This window comes from Mesoplodon bidens (genome assembly GCF_964165515.1).
Source record: "Mesoplodon bidens genome assembly, chromosome: 9".
Classification (NCBI taxonomy): Eukaryota; Metazoa; Chordata; class Mammalia; order Artiodactyla; family Ziphiidae; genus Mesoplodon; species Mesoplodon bidens.
Window position 1 is genome coordinate 63,116,520 of NC_138166.1, and position 12,996 is coordinate 63,129,515.

The 12,996-nt window shown below is 39.0% G+C and overlaps 1 protein-coding gene across 8 annotated transcripts in view; it reads left to right on the plus strand.

Moving 5' to 3' along the window:
* BBS9 (Bardet-Biedl syndrome 9) overlaps positions 1 to 11,527 on the plus strand; it is a 481,831-nt gene extending 470,304 nt beyond the window's left edge. For all 8 annotated transcript variants that reach the window (XM_081244834.1, XM_081244836.1, XM_081244841.1 and 5 more), the window contains 2 exons: positions 10,790 to 10,900; positions 11,111 to 11,527. In XM_081244834.1, the coding sequence (XP_081100960.1) occupies positions 10,790 to 10,900; positions 11,111 to 11,142 (143 nt within the window). In that variant the 3' untranslated portion in view covers positions 11,143 to 11,527. The remainder of the gene's footprint in view (positions 1 to 10,789; positions 10,901 to 11,110) is intronic.
* The last annotated feature ends 1,469 nt before the right edge of the window (positions 11,528 to 12,996 follow it).

Genomic DNA, 12,996 nt, shown 5'->3' on the forward strand with positions numbered 1-12,996 from the left:
TGGAGAGTGCTCTAGACTGATCAACTGGCAAGGAAAAGCAAATATTAACTTTCTCTTCTTCCTCACCTTCTCACAATGCCTGGGTAATACTTCTGTATTCCTGTTTGGAGGATTTAATGGCCTTGTTAACATGTGGGAAAACATTGTGATTGGAGACTTTAACAAAATAGTGAGTAGTTTTATTTTTTTTTAACTTCCATGTTCATGTTTTTACTGGTGTGTGCCTTTCCAAGTACTCCAGGTTAAGAACTAAATGTGTTAGAAAAACAGATGTAATGCAGATAAACGGGAGAGTTCTCATGTCCTTCAGTGAAGAAAGCTCCGAGTTCCTGAGCAGTAGTTTTATGGGACCTTCTCTGTATCAGAAAAAAATTGTGCTTACCCCACTTCTTTCTCCTGAGTTCTGTTGTATCATAACTGACTAATGATCTATAGGACCAGACAATTCACCTACATATGGTAGGGGATCATAATGCACTAACATAGTATAGAGATCACTCTTACCAACAATTAATTGGGGAATTCACTTTATGAAGCCCTGTTTACGGACTGACATCTGGTGAACTTCTTAACCTGGATCTGTTCCAATCTTTAGGATTTATGGACTGTGCTTGCCTTTTTGTAAATAGGACTTTTTTCTGCTTGGTATATTCTGTTTACATAATTATCAATGGATGAAAATGGCTATGTTCCTGTATTTCTTAATCCTTTGTACTAAGTGGACCTAAATTATAAGTGGTGGTCCAGCTAAAAGAATGTTGGACACCTATCATTATTCAAGTTGTGGAAACATCTTATTGCCAGGAGGACCCTACCCTCTTAAACCCAGATTCTCTGACTGGAGCCCTTATACCCCAAGGGACTTAGTATTCAGTCTTTATGGGATTTTTAAAACTTGTTGAGACACATGCTAGACCTCTTAAAATATATCAGACTTCCTTTTATTCACAAACTTGGTCTCTGCTGTGAGGTGTGAAATGGAAATATTTTCAAACATAGGTATACGTGCATAGTCCCGAACACATTTTAAGTTCTTACCAGGTGTAGGGGGGATCAAAGTTTATTATTAGGTAGTGGAAATGAAATCCCAAACATTCCACAGGCATCATGTTGGACACACATTACAGTGAACTTCACCTGCCTCTCAGTGGTTAACCATTATGAGCTACTAGCAGTCAGCATGTCATCTGCAAATATAGGGAGGAAGAAAAGTTATCGAATGGATTTAAAAGAAACATAGAAAAACAAACATCATGTTGCAACTGGAAACCTAAGACTATATAGAAAGGCATTGTTTTCTTCTGTTTTCCTGAGTTTGAAACTATAAAACTGTACCAGGTTAAGTGTGAGATGCCTCTACATTACAACAAAGTAAAGGGCAGAATGGAAGGGGAGATGAGAACGATATTGACATATGCTCTCCAGTTCCTCCTTCAGAGAAGCAGTGTCACCATATGATATCAACCTGATTTGCCACGCTGTGGTAAGAACTCATTCAATGATACGTTACATTCTTGAGGGCTTTATTTCCAAGATGTGCTTTGACAAGGTCTGACTGTTGTATTTTTAACAATCTCCTATATGTGTAGTTTTCTGGAGCATCTGCTTAGTAAGCACCTTGGTAAACCCAATTTCACAGAAGTCTTGGCTTTCTAAAATGGCCCATAAGCACAGAACAGAGTCATACACACACACACACACACACACACACACACACACACACACACACATCATTAGGCAAAAACTTTCCAACAAGCATAGCTTTACCAATTATGGTGTGCTCTTAAGGAAATGTTAAGTCCAAGTACAAGATGAACTGGGCCCTTTGAAGTCCAGTGTGGAAGAAGAGAAGTCAGTGGAGAATTAACAGGGGAAGTGCAGCCCCACTTTTCCTCCAAGCCTTTTGCTGTTTCTCTCCATGGCAGCCCTTGTGTAAGTCTTTATCTGACACAATTTTTCCTAGCTATACCTCCTACTCTGCATTAAATTTTTCTAACTGCTATTGTATTTTTTATTCTTTAATATTTTATTATCTATACCTTCAGTAAGTCACCCCAAACATCATCTGTAGAAGTGTACACAGAAAAATGGAATATGTTGATAATTCATCCTCCCCTCACCACTTTTCCTTTTCATCCTCTATCTCCTTCTCTCTTTTACCCACCCCTCTTCCTTCCATTCTTCCATTTTGTCAAAAAATTTGTAAATACTTGGTTAAAATTGCTACACTAACGTACAGTAGGATTCTTGGCTTTCTATAGCTTACACTCTCCTTGGGCTAAAAAAATATATTTTAAGAAAATAGAAGAATGAACAGAGTAGGGGAGAATTATCAGGAAAACTCTTACACATATCTTTAATGCCTATGTGTGGTTGTACGTACACATTTACAGAGAGGGAGAGGGAGACTGAGAAAGGGTAAAGAGTAAAACTATTTTAAATGAATATATTTTTGGAGAATTTTTTAACTACTCTTAGGGAAGCTTTTCATATTTAAGATAGTGAAATATTCTTTTCAAAGCACCCATTCGCCACACTTCACGTGAATTATAAACCTTTGAAATGAAATCTGAATGTTAACTTCAAAAACACTTTATCCATCAAGTAAATCTTGATTAAAAGAAAAATGTCACTGGTGTATATTTTTGAGGTTTCTGCTGTTTTAAATTCTTAGTGGCAATTCAAGCATGTGAACAGAAGATTCTTTGGCTGGCAAGTCAGAGCATGGTCTGTGGTCATTTGTGATTCTCAAAGTGTCTCCTTGTTTGATTGCTTTTAAATATATGAAGAAAAAAGAAGAAAAAAAAATTTTCCTCCCTGAAGGAATGGAACATTTGCACCCATACACTCAGTTGATTGCAAAGGTCTCTGTTGCAAGAATATAAATCTGCAAAGTCCTAAAATATACCCAAAGAACAGCTTGCCAACCTTCTGGGTTTTCTGTATCACTGAAAGGAAGTACTGGTTAGGACAGCCAACTCACAAGCAAATCCACTGAGATCTTGATGGGAAAAAAGGTATTCTTGAGAAAGCTCTAATGGTTTAGGAAGCAGGAGAACCAGGAGTCGGCTCTAGGATATGAGGGGCATCCGCTACCCTCTCTGAGCCTCTGTTTTGATGTCTCCTAAATGAAGGTGGTTGCACTAAAAGCTAAAGTTCTTTGATTCCACCGATATGGTGTGGAAAGTGTATCTATGCCAAGAAAATTCGTAGAAAACAGAGATGGTAAAATGTACTTTGTGCTGAGCACTGTGTTCAGTGTACACGGTCTCACATAATCCTCACAATAGGCCTCATTAAGACCCTCTCTTTACAGTTGGGGCAACTGATAACCTGCCTGTGTCCAACAGCTAGATCCAGACTGACCCACTCCTGAGAACTTCACAGTCTAAGTCAAGCCTTGCTGTTGGCCTCCTTTGCCTTCAGTGGCCTCCCCATTCACTGCCCACCTGGCTTTCACTTTTGATAGAGGAAAAGAAGAACTGGAGACAATCCTAAAATTTGGGAAACTCTAAGAATTTATGAAAAGAAACTGTCTTTAAAATTTTTCCCCAATCTAGTCATGAGAAAAATATTAAACAAATTCCAGTAGAAGGGCATTCTGCAATATGCTTGACCAATACTCCTCAAAACTTCAAGGCCATCAAAAGTAAGGAAGGTCTGAGAAACTGTCACCACCAAGAAGAGCCAAAGGAGATGCAACAACTAATGTCATGGGGTATTCTAGATGGGATCCCGAGACAGAAAAGGATGTTAGGTAAAAACTAAGGAAATCTGAATAAGCTATAGATTTTAACTACTAATAATGTATCAATATTTGTTCATTGATTAAATGTACCATGCTAATGCAATATGTTAACAATAGGAGAAACTGTGTGGAGAATATATGGGAATTCTCTGTACCATTTACTAAATTTTTCTGTACATATAAAAATGTTCTAAAAATTAGTCTATTTTTTTTTTAAAAAGCTTATCACTGCCCAAACAAAAAGAGCATTTGTAGCAGTAGGGAAAATAATATTAAAGAACTGCTACTATTACTCCTCTTCTTCCTCTTCCTTATTGCTATTGTTATAGTAATACTATGAGATGATCTGGCAGTGTTAAATGCCTCTAGGAACCTTTAGAATTAGGTTGCAGTTGAAGAGTAGCTTTCTGTGAGCCTTGTGTTAGGCCAGGCATTGGCAAGCTACAGCCGATGGGCCAGATCTGACTGTTTTAGTAAATAAAGTTTTATTGGAACACAACTAATGCTCATTCACATTTACATTTTGTCCTTGGCTGCTTTTGCACTACAATGGCAAAACTGAGCAGTTGCACCAGAGACCAGGTGGCCCACAGAGCTTAAAAAATATGTACTATCTGGCCAACCCCTGGTTTAGGCTACCTGAGTTACAAGGTAGATGGTGAGGCAGGTAAGCTGGGCCCTCAGAATTTATCTGGGTTATAATCAAGTATCTATCAAATAGAACTCTGCAGATCAAGTAGCGTGAGTCAGCTTCAGAGGTGGCCACATGTTTAAGGTATCTGAACACTTTTTTTTTGCTGCAGAGCTGTGTCTTTTGGCCCCATGGGTGTATCAGCTGTGTGAACCCTACCCCTTCAGACTCCCAACTTTAGGGACTTCCGTCTTGGCCTATTCACTCTACTCTTCTTTTAGTGTTCCTAAGTTTGACGTGAGAGTAAATAGTCAGAACTTAATGTGGTTTTCAATGTGCCAATCACTTACACATGCTCATCAATTTCTTCCTTATGAAGTAGGGCTGCCATAGTCTCTGTTTATAGATAAGGAAACTGAGCCTCATTAAAGTGAAATAATTTGCTCAGGAAGGTCACTTGGCTCATAAATGCTGAGCCATGGTTTGAATCAAGGCTTTGTTAAATTCCCTACAAATAAGCCCGCATTCAGTGCTGGAGCTGGCTCACACTGGCTGGTGAGAACCAATCACTGAATTTTTAGGAATTCTGTGAGCCAGTTAACAAATTCAGCCGTTATTAAAAATTAAATTATGTAAACTTATAACCAAATAAATTGTATTAAGAACAAAGATAATACACCTCAAAACTCTTCACTAGTTATTTTATTACTACATTTTACTATTCTCTATGCTCTTGAGATTATTTATGTCTACGGAATCTGAATGGTGAAAGTGCTATCTCATGGTGTCCTCTTACACATCTCTGCCAAGCTCCACGTTTGGTGATGTCACGTTGGTTGCTTGAAACTGGCCATGAACGTTGTTTGCTTGAAACTGGCCCTGATAGGAGTATTTATACCAAAGAAATGGGCAAACACTACAGATTAGGGCTTTACCTTTTTTCCTTGAAAGCCAGCTGATAACGTGTTTTCCAGAATACCAGTGCTTACCCTGCATTCTGATTTTGATCTCTAGTATTCTAGACAGTTACATTTGTTTCTGCTTGGCCTCCTATCTTGACCTTTGAACTCTATAACTTTTATAGTTCATGCTATAGCAACCTACAGAGAGGACCTGAACTCTGTTTTTTTTTTTTTAAGACTTATTTATTATTTAGTTATTTATTTTTGGCTGCGTTGGGTCTTAGTTGCGGCAGGCAGGATCTTTGTTGAGGCATGCGGGATCTTGCATTGTGGAGCGCGGGCTCTGCATTGTGGTGTGCAGGCTTCTCTCTAGTTGTGGCATGCGGGATTCCTCTTCTCTAGTTATGGTGAGTAGGCTCCAGGGCGCTTGGGCTCTGTAGTTTCCAGCACACAGGCTCTTTAGTTGAGCCTCGAGAGTTCAGTAGTTCTGGCTGCAGGCTTAGTTGCCCCACGGCATGTGGGATCTTAGTTCCCTGACCAGGGATCAAACCCGCATCCCCTGCATTGGAGGGCAGATTCTTTACCACTGGACCACCAGGGAAGTCCTTGAGCTCTTTTTTTATTGTTTTTATTTGTTTGTTTGTTTTTCTGACAGTGGCTAGAATTTCCTTAGTGTAATTTCCTTGTTGATAAAATATGTTCCACCTGGTGAGGAAGTTTCAACAATTTTATAATTTGCTTTTGAATGCAGAAACAGATTTAAGGATAGCTTGTAATCCATTAAAAAAACAAAACAAAACCCTAGAGTTGAATTATCTTTATAAATATAGGGTGATCTCCTATTTTTCAGAATTTTTGGTAAGATTTTCTACTTAAATAATTTTCTGGCTACATGAGGATTGTAGCCAGAAAATTTTTCTTTAAAAATGTTTAAATTTAAATATAGTGGATTTATAGTGTTTCAGATGTATAGCAAAATGATTCAGTTATACATATACATATATATATATATCTATTCTTTTTCAGCTTCTTTTCCATTATAGGTTATTACAAGATATTGAATATAGTTCCCTGTGCTATACTTGTCGTTGTTTATCTATTTTATATATAGGAGGATTGCTATATACCTTAATGTGCTACTAATTTGCAAAGAAACAAATTTTTACAGCCAGGTTTAGTTAACACAAGTGGTCATGCACATAATTTGATCGGTAACAATTCAGAGGAAGAGAGAGCATAGTGAAATGTCTCAAAAACATCCTCTTAAACATCACGGGTGTAATCTCCAATTTATAAACTGTCTTGTTCCAAATGCTGTAGATACTGTTTGCAATTTGTGATACATGCTTCATGTTTTCAAATTTCACCTGCAGGTGTTAGGGTTCCATATTACTCCAGAAAAGTGTTTTAAGCCTTTAATTGTAATAGGACTCTAAAATGAAGCCACCACTTATAACATTGTTCCTTATGAAAATGCCCCCAGAGTTCTGACTCGGGATCCCAGGTTCCTTGATGAAACTCCTTTTTACACGAGAGCACAGGGATAGAAGTGGATTTCCATAATTGTACCAGCAGTGGGCAAAGGAGAGCCTGGACATCCCATATTGGTGGGGAGAGGGGGGCTGTTCTGGACATTATGCAAGGAGGGAGCTGCCAGACAGATATTGGAGTAGAAGGGAGGTACATAAGTTGTGAGAAGCCCCTGCTGTTGCCAGAATGAGTTTACTGGCTATTTGAGCTTCTGATAATTAGGAGTTGGCTGAATTATTATTTTTAACTATAATTCCATGTATCATATTAATTAATGAAGACCATATCTTGAAATCAGTGCTGTTCAAAGTGTGAATAGAAGACTAGCATCTGTCTGCAAACTGTCTGTTACTTGAAACTGAGAATAAGCGTTCAGAAACTTGTAGCAATTGACAGTGTACTTTTTACAATGATTGAATCTAAAAGATAAGGGCCTATATATTGTTCATTTTATTTTTCTAGTAATTCCTTTTATTCATTTTTATTATATGTGACAAAAGTATTGGTTTAGATAGATAGGAAATTTTAAGGCTGGTGCTTTTGAGAAGCATTGCTACAATGGGCTTCAGGAGGTCTCTGTTAGTTTGGAAATTTTATATTTTATTTCTCTCCTTTTACTACTTACTCTGAAATTTTTGTTTGTTTGTTTTTACTCTGAAATTTTTAACAAATATTTTTTTTCCTAGCAAAAATCTCATCACATATGCCCATTTGCCCTTCTTATTCAGTACGTGTGGGTGGGGCCTGAGATCGCATTTGCCTTCTGTTGCCTGCTAGCTGCACTGAACTTGCCGTTTTCTTTTTGCAAGGTATCTAGTTATCAGAAGCAGCCACCCTACTCTGGAATCCTTATAATTATAAATGTTGCCATGCCACAGCTACTTGATCTCCTGGGCTTGACCTCTACATGCACATCATCCCAGTGAACCATGGGTGAAAGCTTAGGTAATTGCATAACAGAAGTTATTCCCAGTCTGTTTACCCGCAGCCATGGAACCCCTATTTCTTACAGATAGATGGGCGATCTAACCTCAAAATTCCATCTTGAAGGCCTGCTTTTTAGTACTACTTCCCGTGTCAATGAGTTTTTCAAGAAAACAGAGCCTGAGGCAGGAATTAAAGTGGCAGTTTATTTGGCCAACTCAAGGAAAGGAGGATGAGGAAAAAGGGAAGCAAGTCAAGGAAATACGTGAAGTAATACAGAATGATGAATCCTATGCTGGTGACCACGTCTCTCAAAGAGCCAGGAAGAGTCCCAGCAGGTGCATCTACTCAGCACACAGCACTTTTCTGGAGGTTGACCAAAAAGAAATAATAATTCAGAGTCGATCCAGGGAGAGAGGCAGGAGGGGAATTTTCTGCAAGGCTCCTTCCCTTCCCCCATTTCCCATTGGTTGGGATGCCAGATCTTACATCCTATTGTTCCTTCCAAGCTTAAAGTGGCAGAACTTCTGGGCATATGGTTGGTCAGTCTGGCCACAAGGAGGTAGCCAAAGACAAGGGGGTAACATTCCTAGGGCAAGTGACTGGTCAGCCCTGCAGTGGGATTTGAGAAATTAGTCATCTCTGTTCTTCGGACAAAGCAAAACTTTTGTGCCAAGGACAAGAGAGGAAATTACATACGTTGTAATTTATGTAATGTATAGTCTACAAGATGGTCTACAGCAAGTGACTTTTCCTTTTGTGCCCACCTGATTGAAGAGCTAGTGCTTTTGAAGTCTTCAGCCTTCTCACTTGCCTCACTACTGAGCCAGCTGGAATAAACGATAGACACTGATTCATCAGCGGAGACCTGCCTCTCCCCACTCACGGCAGCACTGCTGTCAGATCACTGCACTCTCTCCCATCTGTTGGCTGGAGACACTTCTTCCCCAGTCTTGAAGTTTCCTTGTGTGCAAAGGTAGCTGCATCAGTACAACACTCCTGCCCTCATCCTGCTTCCTCCCTCCCTCTGCCTTGGGGATGGAGAAATGACTTAATCTGATTTATGAGTCTAGAAAGCCATTCTTTGACCTTTTTTCTTGGGATCAGGGTTCTGTTTTGCCGGGAGCACTCCCTTCTTTCTGTTCTTCCCTGCAGAGGTACCCCTTCCCCACCTCTGCATACCCTATTCCTTTTTTCTCAATTGGGTGAGAGTCCAGGAGGAGAAGAAGGGTGCTACTTCTTGGGCTTCTCCAAAGTCCCGGCACCTCTGAGCCTGTCCCTGGCCTCACAATACTCTAAGCAGTGCTCCTCGCAACCACACCTAGTAGATCATCAGGTGAGATAAAACCTGCTGACACCCAAGACCTGCAGCCAGGTATCTCTTTGGTTGATCCTGCAACTGGGAGCCATATAGTAAATGGTTAGATAACACAGGCTTTGGGAGTTGTCTTGCTTGGGTGTGAGCTCTGTCTTACTCCTTAGGAGCTGTGTGACCTTGGCAAAGAATTAACAAGAAGAATGGCTTTGGGAAAAAAATAAGTACAGTGTACAGCATGTTAGAACATTTCCAGGAAATGATGTACTGATCTCCCGAAACCTCAGTCTTCCTATCTGTAAAAGCAGAATAATAACCTCTATTTCATGGTGTGGTTTGTAGGAACTAAATGAGATGATATGGGCAGAGTTTTCAGCATTGAGAAAGTATGTAATAATGATAGTTACTGTTACCATGATCTACAGTCTTTAGAAAGAGATTAAAAATAAGCCTGGTTCTCCTTCTGGATGGGGCCCTAGCTATTTTAAGATAAAGCCGGGCAAGTTCCATTGCATTGATGGATAATTCTAACATTTCCTGTTTGGGGAACCTCTGAGGCTACCTCTAGTTCTTATTTTATGAGTGTGGAAATCCTTATCTCTCAAGTTTCCCTCAACATCGATTTCTTTGTCAGAGCTGATACAGAGGGATGGATGGTAAGGTGTACTTTCCTTCAGACCTGGGATCTTGACTTCACTCTCATTTGAGTGACATGGTTTACACATCAGTGCTACTGGTACCCTCTCTTTACAAACCTCCTCACACATAAAGCCGAACTTGAATATGGAGGCTTTGGACTCAGTGTATGAGAAGCCTCAGAAGAGGAAAAAATCACACTTCATTTACAAGAAGAATGGCTTTGGGAAAAAATGTGTACAGTATACAGCATGTTAGTACATTTCCAGAAAATTAGTCAAATTAGTCTAATAAAGTTGCAGATGTAGTCAGGAAATTCTCAACATGAGTTCTCTGTACAATATTTTGGTGGATAAAATCAAATGACTTATACCTAATATTTTAAAAGTGCAGTGGTCCCAGCTTATCCTCAAGTCACCTTGGAATTGAAAGCTAGTCACCAACTCAGAACACCGGTGGCCTTCCTCTTTGTTCAGGGAAGTTTTCTTTCCCTCACAGTCGATGTGCTTTGTTTCTTTTATAGTTTCTGGTGCTCTGGTATTATAGGGAATTTCTGCTGAGGTACCATTATAGTATGGATATCACATATGCTATAGATTTTGTCCTTTCTGACTTAAAAGGGTTAAATTTGAAGACAACACCATTGCTGCTGTTGCTCAGTGCTCATCGGTATGTCTTTAAAGGCAATGACTCATTCCCAGCCTTTCACCAAAAGAGAAACATTTAAGATTATTCTTTTTTGGTCTACTCCTGAAGATTGTTGTCTCTTTTTTTTTTTTTTTTTTTTTTTTTTTGGTGGTACGTGGGCCTCTCACTGTTGTGGCCTCTCCCGTTGCGGAGCACAGGCTCTGGACACGCAGGCTCAGCGGCCATGGCTCATGGGCCCAGCCGCTCCACGGCATGTGGGATCTTCCCGGATCGGGGCACGAACCCATGTCCCCTGCATCAGCAGGCGGATTCTCAACCACTGCGCCACCAGGGAAGCCCTGTTGTCTCTTTATTTATTATCTTCATGACTGGTATGTTCTTAAGCTGAGGTTGCCGTATGGAGAGGTAGATTTTTCTACACGTTGCTTAAAATATTGTTTGTATTTTTCATCTAGGTGGCTGTGCTACGATCCCAGAATCAGACCTAGAAGAAAGATCAGTAGAGCAAGACTCCACTGAACTGTTTACCAACCACAAACACCTCATCGTGGAGACGCCCATGCCTGGTAAGAGAATGGGTGGCCTTCACAAATGGTATGTCAGGAACAGCGAGACACTGGTCAGGTTCTGTCATACCAGAAAGCATTTTGCAAAATTGCTTGTTTTCTAACTTATTCAGCCTTCCCCTTGGCATTGGTGCAGCTGAATTTGATCATTTGTGTATTCCATTCAATATTCACACCTTTTCCCTCTCTTGCTCTCTTTCATTTTTCCAGAAGTTTCACCCCTCCAAGGAGTTTCAGAATAGTTGAAGTAGAGTTGTCTGGTTGAGGGGAAGATGGCCTTCCCAAGGCTGATCATGTGTGGACCTCATGCCAAGCACAGATGAAGGTGCTTCATACAGCTCACCTGCCAGGAGATAACAATAGGTAGAGATGGGGATGGGGACTTTTAATTTTTCTAGGAGGACTTGTAATACTATGGGTAAGTCAGTTGAACTTGTCTTACCAGGAAAGGATGTTGCTGCTTTTTGGTCATCTGTATGCTTTCAGCCACAGTATATAGTGAGACGACATCTTTTGGGGGCAGACTTTGTAATGCAAAGACCCAGATCCTATTTGATACCCCAATTTTTTCACAGAATTCTTATATATTAAATGTATCGAGTTTAATAAAAGCATCTCATTGTCAAACAGTATCTTGGATTTGATTTATAATCAGAGGGTTATATAGTTGATTTCTTTATTTATTTAAAGTGAAGAAATTGAACGGAACTAAAAATGTTGCTTCTCCATGGTAAGATTTGAATGTGGTTATTTTATAAATACAAGAAACTACTATTAAGCTAAAAGTGGGAAAAGGTGAGTTTTCTAGTATTGTATGAAAATGTTAAAATATTTTCAAGGAAGCTAGTACATTAACATCCTCTTTCATTACCCCAATGGGAGATACGTTTTAAAAATCCAGGTTATAGAAGGATTCACACTTTATTATAATTAAAAGGTAAGGTTTTCATATGCAAGAAATAGAGGAGATTTTGCCAATTTCGAGTTAAAATTACAGTTGCAAGACTTATTTATTTAAATAAAAATATGTCTGTGCCAGTTTTGGAATGCCTCAGTCAGTACAAAGGAGAAAGTGGCTCGCAGTTTTTCTATAAGTGAAATGTCAAAAAAATTGCAGAGGATGTATTATTTATTATTTATAGCATTCTTTTTTAGGAGATGCAGCAGAAGATTAAATAGTTTTCATTGTCAAGTATGGGAGTGGACAACTTCTAGCCTTTGGGCCAGAATCAACCATTAGGTTAATGTTACCCAGCCTGTGGGGACCAGTAAAAGATGTCTTGGCTCTGTGTATGCCTAAAGATGCAAAACCACTACACTTCTGATCATCTTTAACAGCTTCATTGAAGAAAGGTTAGAAGAGAAGTATATTCCTTCTTTAAAGAGTGTTTCTGACTTGTGTCTTTTTTTTCTTTTTCTTTTTTGTATTTGGTTCCCATGGATATTTTTTCCATGGAGTGCATGTGTCCATGTGCTCATCTCTGTTCTCCTTTCTTTCTCTTTTTTTTTGTCATGTCCTGTTCGTCGTGTCCTGTCTGCCTTTCTTTAACTCAATTTCTTTTTCTCTCTTGTTTCTATGTTCATCAGCCTTGATCAGTCTTTCCCTTCCTCTATTCCCCCCAATTCTTTGCCTTCACTTTTTGATTCTCTCCCTTTATTTCCTGTGATATAAAACTGAAGCATATCATTTGATTTGTAAAGGTTACTTTAAATGTGCATGAGTACAGTGATTTCTATCTCTTTCAAATCTCTCCTCCATTGTTTCCTTTTTTTAATGGCCTCCACGATTTCTCTATTCCATGAGGGAGTGTTTACCAATGTAAACTCAAAAGGCTTCCTATCTCTGATTTGGGAGTTTAAGGTGACTTTTGCTGCTACAATTACATCTTATACTGAGTTTTTAATGTTAAGAAGTATATTTGCAAGAAGTTTTCCTAGAAATCATTATCAGTATCTTAAGCCTATTAGCAAAATTACTTGACCAAATAATTTTATTTTTTTATTTGGGTCATTTGAATACAGAACTCTATATGCATACATCATACATATAAATATTTTAGAATGTTTCTAATTTATTACTATTTGCATTTTACTAG